We start from the raw sequence: 12,305 nt of genomic DNA, 5'->3' as shown, positions 1-12,305 counted from the left end.
AGGTCCCATATACAGCACCTCAGCGGTGCTTGAGCCCTCCCCTGGCTGGACCATGTGGGTTTCATATAGTATCTTCCTCATTGCCCCACAGATCTCTTCAATCTCTTCGAGCGTGAAGGCCTCATATTCTTCTTCCTTATGGTATTTTGGCTTGACAAATGTTCTGTATAGATGCGGCACCGGCTGAGGCAAGACCCAACCATCATTCTTTCTATCATTTGCCCATTTTACATCAGCTGGAGTGGATCTGAAGCCTATCCCAAAGAACTTTTCACTGGCGGTCAGGGTGACAAGTTTAGTTATCCCTTGCAAGGATTTCCCGAGCCCTTTCCCCGGTTTGAAGCCATGTCTGATCATTTCTTTGGCCACCATGATTGATGCATTAGAAAGAAAGGGTTGGGGGCAAGGGTTTCCCTCTTCGTACTGGTCTGCAACCACAATTTCAAAGGCTTGATAAACTATGTGCTCACTCCCCTCTCTTGCTTCAAGACTTGGGACTGATGGGTTCGGATAAATTTATTGCTCGTCTTCCCCGTGGACCACAATCTCTTGATCTTCATGCTCAAATTTTACCACCTGATGAAGGGTAGAAGGTATAGCCCCTGCTGCATGAATCCTTGGCATCCCCAAAAGAAAATTGTAGGATGTGTCCATATCCAGAACTTGGAAGGTTACTTCAAAATCTACTAGGCCAATGGTCAGAATCAGATCGATCTCTCCAATTGTGTCCCTTTTTATACCATCAAAAGCCCGTACATAGACATTATTGGGTTGAATTCTTTTGGTCCTGATTTCCATGCGCTGTAGAGTTGAGAGTGGGCAGATGCCTACCCCAGAGCCTCCGTCCAACATAACCCTTTTCATGTAGTACCTTTCGCATTTGACTATCAGGTGCAAGGCTTTGTTATGCGTGGCCCCTTCTGGGGGCAAGTCATTTTTGCTGAAGGAAATCTGGTTAATTGCGAAAAACCTTTCTGCCATCCTCTCCAACTGTTCTACAGAAGTCTCAACAGGCACATATGCTTCGTTAAGGATCTTGATCAATACCTTCGGATGTTCGGTGGAGTTCATCAACAAAGCCAATAAAGAGACTTGTTCGGGAAATTTTCGAAGCTGGTCCATCACTTCATAATCCGCCATTTTCATCTTTTAAAAGAAGGTCTCCTCTTCTTTGGCACTCACGGGCTTCTTAGATGGGAAGCGCTTTCTAGTGGCATTGTTCACCTCTTCCAAATTGACATACTTTTCAGCCGGGTTATTTTCTTGAACTTCTCCCGAGATTTCTTTGCCTTTGTAAGTTACCACTGATTTGTTGTAGTTCCAGGGCACATCGGTAGGATCCGTCATGGGCTTTTGCGGTGCGCGGCCAATAACCATGGGCTCACTCAACCTTGGTGGATTAATTGGCACCCGTATCACATAAGCTCCCTTGGGCACATACATTTGGGTTGCCTTGTTCAGCTCGAATCTCCTAGGAGGACTCAAAGTCATCTGCTTTTCTTTGCGGCCCCGAGGTACATAGAGGACAACATCTTTGGGAGGCGTTGCCCCAGTCCCCACTACAAATTTCTTCTCTGATTTTGAAGGGGTGGTTTTGTTCTTTTTCTCCCCTTTGTCTTGCTTCGGGGCATCTTTTGGTTTCTTTTCTACGTCAGTAATGGCAATGATGGCCTTCAACGCCGAGTCAAATTCCTTATCCTCACAAATAATTCCGATTACTGACCCGTTGTTGTGGGCTAGTAGTGGGTTATTAGTCATATTGGGGACATTCTCATATCTTAGCACTATCTTCCTTTGTTCTATCAAATTCTCCACTGTTCTCTTCAGCGTCCAGCAATCATCAGTGTCGTGCCCTTCTGCCCCTGAGTGATAGGCGCATCGAGCACTAACTCTGTAAGAGGGTGATGTTGGGTTTTGCCTAGTTTGAGGACCCAGCTGTAGCAGACCCATTTGGACAAGCTTTGGAAACAGACTGGAGTAGGATTCGCCGATTGGTGTAAAATTTGGCCTTCTAGGTGGTTCACGAGGGGGAAAATTATTTTGTGGTGGATGGGTGTTGTAGTGGTTTTAGTAAGGAGGCTGGTTTCTAGGAAATAGAGCTTGGTTACGGTTGGCTTGTTGCTGTGGACAGACATAAGGTTGAGCATTCATGACCGTGTATGGATGAGAAGCATAGGCCATGTCTTGGTGGGGGTAATAGAGTTGTGGGGTCCTTTCTGGGAGAAGGGATCTGGGAGTACGGTGTTTTCTTGCACCCGACGCTGCCATGGATGTTTCTTCCTTTTTCTCGCCTTTCACTATTCCTCCAGACCCACCCTGAATGGCTTGGGAAGTAGCTCTGATAGCGGATTGGCTTAGAATTCGACCCGTTTTCAACCATTTCGCCAATCTTGATGGCTTCAGCGAACGATTTACCCATAACAGACATCATATTTTGGAAGTAGTCGGCTTCGTGACCTTGGAGGAAAACTATGACCATTTCGACCTCATCCATTAGAGGCTTTACCCTAGACACCTGCTCACGCCATTTAACTGCGTCCTCCCGGAAGCTTTCCGAGGATTTCTTTTTCAAGTTTGTCAACGAGTTCCTATCTGGAGCAATATCAATATTGTACTGGAACTGCCTGACGAAGTCTCTAGCAAGATCATCCCAGATGTGCCAGCGGTATATATCCTGGTCCATATACCACTCAGAGGCGATGCCAATTAGACTTTCTCCGAAATAGGCCATGAGTAGTTCTTCCTTTCCACCGGCCCCTCGCAATTGATTGCAATATTTCTTGAGATGAGCAATAGGATCACCGCGCCTATCGTAATTCTCAAATTTTGGGGTTTTGAATCCCAATGGTAAGTGCACATGAGGGAACATGCATAAATCTACATAAGACACACTTTTCTGCCCACTCAAGCCTTGTATGTTCTTGAGGCTCTGCTCCATACTCCTCATATTCTTCGCAATATCTTCTTGCTTAGGAGTTTTGGTAGTCTTTTCTTGCCCCGCAGTGAACTCAAATTGAGGTGGCTGAGGATAAGTATAAGTGGGAAACTGAGAAGGTTCCATTTGAAAGGTAGGTGTTTGGAAGGTGAAAGCTGAGGGGTCAAAACTGGGCCTAGGTAGTATAGGCTGTACCGTGGCCGAGCATGGGGGAGAGGTGAAGATATTTGAAGCTGCACCGGACATGAACACCTGTGGGCGAACCTCAGAAGGCATTCCTACGAAATGAGCTGAGATAGTTGGATGTCCTAGTGGGGTATTTGGGTGACTGATTGGAACATTGGAAGTACCACCTGATCTAGGAAAAAGTTCGGGGAATCCTGGGATTGCGCTTGGTGGCTCTCTTCCATTTGCCCAAGAGTCCCACATTTCCATAACCCAAATACGCAAGATTCTATTTTCTTCGGTAGCTGCCGATTCTGATGTTGGGATGCCCGAGATTGGGCTATCATCCGTGATGGGAATTGTTGGCAGAGTCATTTCTGAAGACATTCCAATGCTCCCCTTCGATCTAGTAAAGTACGGGTGCGAAGCCAGGTTACCACGAAAACCAACCACCATTCTATAAACACCCTGGACTAAGAGTAATAGCAGCAAACGGTTAGTTTGACACAAATAACTAATAGGTAATCACACGTTGGGGTGTGTTGCACCTATACAGTTAAATGTGTTTCTACATGTTTTGCAATGGTTGCATGCTTCATCCCTGCTTTTACTTGTTCTTTCCCATTTTTTTTCTTTCCATTTCCACTCTCTTTTGCTCTTTTTTTTGGGTTATGCTCGAATCCTATGTAGATTGCCTACGTATCATGACCCGCATGAATCAGAGCAAGCGTAGTTCTGGGGGCGATAAAATGTAAAACTAAATAACAAAATATTTTGGGATTTTCAATTTTTCTCATAAAAGGGAAATACTCTAGATTACAATGATTCAAAACTAAAAGGAAAACAACAAACTCCAATAACAAGATGACAATACAGACTCAAGAACTGACTAACAGAATCGAAAATAAACTAACAGACTCTAACAGACTCAAGTAAAAATCAAGAATACATTAATACTCCTGGTGCTCGCGGGACATCATTCGGTCTCGCCGCGGGCCTAAATGCGAGATCCCCTTGCAGTCACTCCAAATCGCTCATAACTTGGCGGACAAAAGTCATCACTGCAGCGAAAAAGGTGGTATGAGTCATGTCTTCGCACGCTTGGCATTTCATGGTAATGTAATCAGCGATGGTTCTGATCCTTTCTCTAATTCTGCCTTTTTCCTGAAGCAACCGCCCTATCTGCTGATTCCGGGATTCTAACACTTGAGAGTCATGAAGGTGTTGATCTTGCAACTGTTGCATTCCTTCCTCCATTTGAGCCACCAAATTATAACAGTGTTCCCTATCAGCTTTGAAATCTTTAGCCTGCTTGGCTGCCTCATTCTCGAGAGTGGTTACCTTTCTTCTTAGGCTAGTGATGGTCCCTTCATAGTTCCTCTCCCGCTTTTCTGCCTTCTTTGTCCATTGTGCCTGGATTTTTGCTAGACTGGCTTCAGACTTTTCTAGGTCTTCTTGACACTCAAGGACTTTCTTTTTCAGACCGCTTATAAGTCTTTCATCAGCCCGGCTTCTTTCCGGGTTTCTAGCAGCTATTTTCATCTTCCAGATCTGAGCTTTGAGGGCCTCATTTTCCTAAGTTAGTTTTTTCTTTTCTCCCTCGTCTGCGGCAGCTTGAACACCATTTTCAAACTGAAGCTCCATGACTCGCCTTTCCAACTGGCTTATTTTGGCCCTGTACTCGTTTTCTTTGGTCAACCAGTCCCTTTGCACCTGTGCCCCATCGGTGAACTGTTGGACATGGGGTCTCTTGCGGGCCTTACAGGAATCTGGAATCTTTTGCTGAACCAGACAATGTACTTAGGGTCCACTTCACCTCTAGCTAGATTTCGCACCATGGTCTTAGGTTCAAGAAAGCTACATTCATTCCACACTTGGCAAATTTTCCTTTCTGGAAATGCGACTTTTGGGCCCAATTCAATGACATGTTTACTCAAATCTTCATCATTGGGAACGGTTTGAAATCTTCCTAATTGGCGCAAAACCCTGTGTGGAGCATAAGGCTGGATGCTCTGGATGCCCATCAAGAGGAGATAACACACTTCAGCTGACATGTACACTGCTTCGGTGGTAGGAAGCCATCCGAATGCCCACTCAATTTTATCGTCCGTCAAGGATCTCAAATGTGCAAGCCAAACTTCAGTACCCTCGGGGAATTCAATACCTGCCACTCAGCTTTCAAATTCTTCAATGTAGCTCAAACCGGTCAAACCGTAATTCATATACCCAAACCGGTGGCAGAGATGTTCTTGCATCCATAATTGTAGTACCAGATTGCAACCTTGGAAGAATTTTCCTCCTTCCCGACAGATAGTCAAGGCTCGGTAGATTTCAGATAAGATTAGAGGAACCACAGTGCTGTTGGCTTTCTTGATTGCAACATCGATCATTTCCACGAGACCTATCTCTATATTACCATCTTTTCGCGGACAAACTACAACACCCAAGAAGGCTACCATAAAAGCTAAACCCCGTCTTGCCTCCTATTTGTCTTTAATTCCAGCATGGGTTAGACCAGTGTTCGGCTCTTTAAAATCTCGGGGGTTACCATGTCGATGATACAAAAACTGGAGCGTGCAATACCCTTCAAATAATTTTTCGTCCCGAATATCCCAACTAATACTCAGCAAATCCAGAAATCTGTGGGGGGATACCGGTCTTGGTGCCAATGGATATCAACTTCTAAAGTTTCCTTTAAGGCCCACATAACCTGCAACTTTCTCCAATGTAGGTGTGAGCTCAAAGTCAGAGAAGCGGAACACATTGCGAGTCGGGTCCCAAAAAGGTATTAAAGCTTCAATTATGTCTAACCTTGGCTTGATGTTCAATAGTCTGACGAGGCCTCCCAGAACTTTTACCATTGTTTCTCTACTGCCTTTTCCTAGATCATTCCACCACATGTGGAGCTATAAGGGGATCTCTTTAAGGACTGTGAAGGGTTCAATTTCATTCGTGCTCATCCTGCTTATTTATTAAGGTGTTTTAGTCACTCATTTTAACCCAAAAGTGATACCATTTTTTTTCCAAAATTTTACTTTGAAAATAAAACCCAGTTTTGCAGATACGGCCTTTCAACACTTCGGGGAAAAAGATTTTAAGGCCGTGCCTGCTAACCGTACAAAAATGACCAAAAGGGGCTATTCTTTCAAAAATAGCCTTCCGGCGCCTTTTTTGAGGACATCCGGCTTATTTTAAACAAGAACGACATCACCCTGCTTATTGTGACAAAAATAAAATTTGTTGTTTTTGAGCTATTTTTGCAAAAAGGGAAGTTGGACTCGATGATGGTTGCCTACGTATCCCACATCCGGTAGAATCAAACTGGCGTAGTTCGGGCAAATTGGACGAAAATAAACCAATTATTTTTCAAACAGAAAATTTTTGTCAAAATTTTGGCAGAGTTTCAGCATACTTTTGGACACTGATTTTCAAAACAAGTGATTATCTCTCGGAGCCCTCACATTGATTTTCTTTTTCCCAACTTTTCTCCTATTATTCATAAGCCGGTAAACATGCAAATCCGAAGCAAATAAATGCACAAGTAGCAAGTAGGATGCATCAGGATGGTCTTTCCATTTGGGGTACACTTGTCCTAGACAGACCCAACCTTTGTATTGAGTCTCCTAAGTCAAATGCACGTGATGCAAACAAACGTTCCTACTAGGGATCCAACATGAGGCTTTATTATACTAGGTTTGAAACCTGGGTTTATTGTTCTAGACTTGGCTTACCCGAGCGGACAACTCGAGGCGGGGGGGGGGACAACATACTGGGAATACAAAAGCTTCACTGGTTTTGCAACTTGTCCGAACCTCGTTCTAAAATTAGATCAGACTCTAAACAGAAGAGAAGTCACACGAAGTGCACCCTTCTCCATGATTTAGAAGACTCAAAGAGAGGAAGGGTTTCGTAGCAGTTTATATATAGTTCACACAAAATCAAAGCGGTAAAATGTGGCATTTAGCACATTAGGCTCAAACATGTAAAAAAATCAGATAACAGATAAAGCCAATCATAACAGCTATTCTAAGCTCGAATTCTTGAACCCTGAACCATAGATTCTGGATTCGATCCCCAGCAGAGTCGCCAGAGCTATCACACCTCCTTTTTACATACCCGAAGGTAGCACAAGGGAGTTTTTTCACTTTAAGTGACATTATTCGAAATGGGATTATTATTCATTTTTTTTTGTTCAGAGTAGCCACTTGAGATGATTTGTTTTCTGGTGTCCCAAGTCACCGGTTTATTTTAAATCCCAAATCGAGGAAAATTCGACTTTCTTTTTGAAGTCTGCACACCAGAAATTCTGAGTAAGGAGTTCTGTTAACCCGAGGGAAGGTGTTAGGCACCTCCGGATTCCGTGGTTCTAGCACGGTCGCTTAAACTATTATAATTGGCCTATTATCTGATTTTAATACATGTTTTAGCCTATGGTACATTTTAACTTATTACAACGCTTTTAATTATTTTTTAAAGAAGATTTAATGTCGTATAAAACATGTCTTCGGATCGCGCCACATGAAATGCACCCGCAATCCAAAACACATCTTATTCAACGTTGTGAGATTTAGAGTTGAGTCAAATGCACACCCGAGTTTAAGGAAGGTAATATTATTAAAAATACGCGCCTAAACCAACTACGAGTTGTTAATTTCGCAAGGGCCATGGAAATTGGCTAAATGGCGCGCCTCAAATTCTAAGGATCAACACAAGATTAATTAAATGAGGGCCACGCAATTGTCATTTGTTTGGCATGACGTACTTTAATTCTAAATTAAAGAGGCATTCAAACTAGGCTTCGGAGGGCCATAAGTTATATTCTAATGGATATGGCTTACCTCGTAATGTATCTAGTGAGAATTCAATTAATTAGAGGACGAAATTATCAACACTTTTAAGACTAAAATTTTGGATCGATTTAAAACTAAAAAACCAACAATCAGGGAGATGAGCAGGTGGAATTAAAGGACATTGGGCTCGAACGGCTGGCCCTACTGCCAAAAAAAAACCCGACCTGCCCTAATACAGGCCCAACGCAATCCCCAAGCCATAGAGAACGGATGACGGCGGATGCGAGACTCCAGATCGAGTCTCTACACATGCATAACATCAGAATTATTTGAATTAATGGCCCTGACCTCATTAACTAGGCCATTGCTAGGCCCAAGCTCTCATGATTCTCATGATTCATTCCCAAATCAAATAATACAAACCAATCTAATGTTAATTATGGAACATGAAGTCAGATTAACAAACTTAAACTCTGATTTTAAACAATTAACACAATTTAACTAAGCTAAATTTTTAATTTTATCTTTCATGCATCCTTGAGTCAAATCTGCTTCCAGAACAATCCAGTAGCCAAAAGAATACACTGCTGGGCTCAAGAAACGAGCCCAAATAACAACAACAAAGCCATCTTCCCTTGCAAGTGACTTCAGAATTCAAAGCTCGATGAGCCCAAACACTATAACGAACAAAACTGAGGATTCCAGACTCGACACCGAGTCTATACTAATGCAAAATAAACCCTTGCACTTAAACACAAATTGTTAAATCTCATCACTACCCAATGACTAATACACCAGGAAAACTTCGCATACTACTAAGGATACATGCTTGACTTCAGACTTACGAATATTCACACTTCAACTAAACTTAAAAACACAGCACGAGACTTTAAACTAACTAACTCTTTTTCAATATCAAAAAGTAAAAAAATCTAGAGAATTAATCAACACCCAAAACTCTTAAAGAGCACACACTCACTTGTATAGCATCCTAAGGGAATGAGATAACTAAGACAACATGTGTAATTCAAGACTTGTTACAGAACATTTAAGAAGTAGGGGAAACAGATGTAATGGAATTCAAAATAGCTTGAATTCAGTCAGGCCTCAACTCGACATACATGTTCTCAGTCACTTGTTGACAATAGTTTGGGGAAATACCTGGAAAATACACAAAAAGAAAAATATGAGGGCAACAAGCAGCTACAACAGCAGTGTAACAGGTCCAGCAACAGCCGAAACCAAGACAGTAAAACTCAACAGCAAGAAAAGTTCCAGATTCTAACAAATATCTAGTGAAATCAACTCAACCAATAATGAAACAGTAACCTTGACCCAAAACTCAACCCCAGACTTTAAGATAAGAACAAGTTCAAGCCATTTCACACACCCACTGAACCAAAGATTGCCTTAGCAAGTCGGAATTCCAAAAATCAGAAATGGAACTCAATGGAACAATGATTTTCTTCAAATTTCAGCTGTTATCTTTTCTGAGTTTCTTAGCCTTTTTTAATCTCTAAAAAATCTGAATTGAACCCCAAGTAACTATGCCTTTATAGGCAAGTTACTAGGACAACCTTAAGAGTTTAGTTATTTCATTTTTAGTCCTTTTCAAATTTTCCTTTTTGCTACTTAGTCCTTCATTTTCTGACCTGCTGATCAAGTTAGTCTGTTTTTGCAGCTTCTAGGCACCTTCCTAAGTGGTTACTGAGAGATTCCCTATGCCCTTTACCCAAAATACCCCTTAGTGCACTATTTTTAACTTGAAACCCAGCCAAACTTCGAGTATGGGCTACGAATCCCCAATCAGGCTCAATGTTTCAATAAACATGGGCTCAGACTCAAACCAAATAGAATTCCTTTAGAATGAGGTCTTAGACTGACCTCAGAGCCCAAATAACAAAGGTGAAACCCAAACAAATTCAGAAAACTTAGAAACCAAACAAATCGACTAATTAATGATCACAAACAGACGGGGAACTAATTAAGCTAATAAATTAAGCTAAGTAACCAAATCAAAACTTCTAACAAGACAATTAATAGAACTAGGCAAATCAGAAAACAAATTAAAAAAAAGAAAAAGAACAGAGGTGACACATAGACAATTTTGAAAAGAAAAAAAAAATGAACGGGACTTACCAGCTAAACTTGAAATCAAAACTGAGGCACTGATTCAATTCAAAACAGTGGCAAATGTTTGTTCTTGGTGAAGAACAAACGAGTGTCACTATTTTGTGCCAAAACCAACTTGAAACAAACGGAAAATTCCTAAAATGGCTTGCATGCATGATTCCGACTTTAGGCTCTTAGGGCTCGACTCTTCGATTTGATATTCGAGGAGCTCCAGAGATGTTCGAAGGAATCTAAGTGAGGATTTGGAATGAGGGAGAGAAGACAGTCCTAGGGTGTTAATTTGGGGCCAATTAGAGGTGGCGCCGACACCCTCAAGCGGTGGGATTTCAGGGCGGCGTCAGGGTTTTTTGGGGGGTAAGGTCTCTGATGATGGGGAAGATGAGAGACGATTAGTTAAAGGGGGGTACGGGCGTTTGGACCATTATATATTATAGGATACCACAGTTCCGAACCGTTGGATTAGGGAGATCCAACGATCGCGATTAAATGCATACAAAACGGGGTCGTTTTGGTTGTAGGGATGCTAGACCGAGTTGGACACGGGTCTGGGCTGGGTATTTGAGTGGTTTGGACGGGTTTAGGGGTTTGGGCCTGGTAATTTTAATTGAAATGGCTCAGAATCTGATTCTTTTTACTTCTTTTCCTTTCATTTTCTTATTATTTTCAAATTCTTTTAATTAATTCCAAATAAAAATAAAAACCTAAATTAAAATCTCAAAACTAGATTATCTTACCAAATTAAATTAATTAACTCCAAATAATAATTACCCCAACTAATTAAGTGCCCAAATTAAAAGAAAACTACCAAAATTCAAAATTAAACAATAATGAATGCAAAAATAAGTTATTTTTGTGATTTTTCCATTTTTGTAAAACTTTAATTTATTAATTAATCTCAAAAATGTATAATTAATTCCTAAATGCAATGCGTGATATTTTTTGCTATTTTTCATGATTTAAATTAAATATGCACATAAAAATGTAAACAAACACGAAAATTGGGCAATTAATTCCTAAAAATCAAATAACAAAAGAAAAATCCTAATTTTGGGGATTCTATAGAAGTAATTCATGCGAGGCAAAAATCATGTGCTCACAGGAATCATAGCATATCTGTAACATTTGGATAAGTGCAATCTCATCCCTTTCTCATTTTTATCGCATTTTTCCTTTATCATTCCATATTCCCCCTTGTAGGGGAGTACTAATACTTGGAGCTATGACAACCTGCCTATAGATGTTTTTCCTCTTCATCTTTGGAGTCCTTCCACATCATTGAAGACCCTTACTCACTTGCAGTAATCTTTTTGTACCAAGGATATCAAAATTCCTCACTCGCGATGGTGACATTTAGTGTAACTGGCACATACAGTCGCTTAAGCTTAACTTTGCTTGCATTGCTTGCTTTAGGGAAGCGTCTTCCTGAATGACCATTCTCTGAATTTCTCATGAATCTTCTTCTGTTGTCCATTCTATTATTGCCGGCACAAAATCTGAACTTCTCATGATGTCGACCATTATCAAATCACTAAATCCCTAATTCATGTTTACTTTATCTTATTCACCAGCCCATACTGATCTCTATTATTCTGGGGTCTAGCTTTTCCTATTGGTAATCACATTAGAGTCACGGACTTACTTCTTAAAATGAGGATATGACTTCATGGCATATACTCTTTTATTGTCCTAAGGCCTGTCACCTCTCGTATCTTCATTCACTTGACTAGACTCTGTAATATTGTCATTTCTTCTTCTTTTTTTCCTACCGTTGTTATCCATGTATCACACCTTATTCATAATGCTTCCTTATCTCTCTTCTCATTACTGTGCTACTATTTCTTCATATCCCTTTTCTTGTGAAAACTTCAACATGACATTCTATCTCTTTTAGCTCTCCTTGCTTATTCATTGGCTCTTCAGGTTGCTCAACGTCCTCGCTCTACTAGGGAAGAGAGTCACATTGAGGTAATATTTATCCTATCCAGGCTTTCAGTGCCTATCTTCTGAATGCTAGTATTCACATCTAATCGTTATATTCGAGAGTGCACCATCTGGGTTTCTCACAAGAAGATATATTGGCACATTCGTAATACCCTTCAGAAATATCAACTAACACAAACAATCCATTCACCATTTTGGGTTACTCTAACCCCAGTCGGATCTTAGTGTTCCGTCCTTTTCTTAAACTACACCTGTTAGCCCCCATAGGGCATAATTGAGATGGGTACGACCAATTATACATACCTTTGTTACTATTGAATATAACTCAAAAAGTTTATATT

General features: G+C 41.1%; 1 protein-coding gene across 1 annotated transcript; it reads right to left on the bottom strand.

The window, feature by feature from the left end:
- Positions 1–2,104: 2,104 nt before the first annotated feature.
- Positions 2,105–3,556, bottom strand: LOC138889973 (uncharacterized). The gene has a single exon (XM_070173321.1). It carries the CDS (start codon positions 3,554–3,556, stop codon positions 2,105–2,107), a length of 1,452 nt encoding a protein of 483 aa, XP_070029422.1.
- Between the last annotated feature and the right edge of the window lie 8,749 nt (positions 3,557–12,305).

Source organism: Nicotiana sylvestris, chromosome 4 (assembly GCF_000393655.2).
Source record: "Nicotiana sylvestris chromosome 4, ASM39365v2, whole genome shotgun sequence".
NCBI lineage: Eukaryota > Viridiplantae > Streptophyta > Magnoliopsida > Solanales > Solanaceae > Nicotiana > Nicotiana sylvestris.
This window is presented reverse-complemented; position numbering and strand designations above follow the sequence as displayed.

Coding starts and splice junctions, on each gene's coding strand:
- LOC138889973 (XM_070173321.1), bottom strand. CDS start 3,556: ATGGTGGTTGGTTTTCGTGGTAACCTGGCTTCGCACCCGTACTTTACT.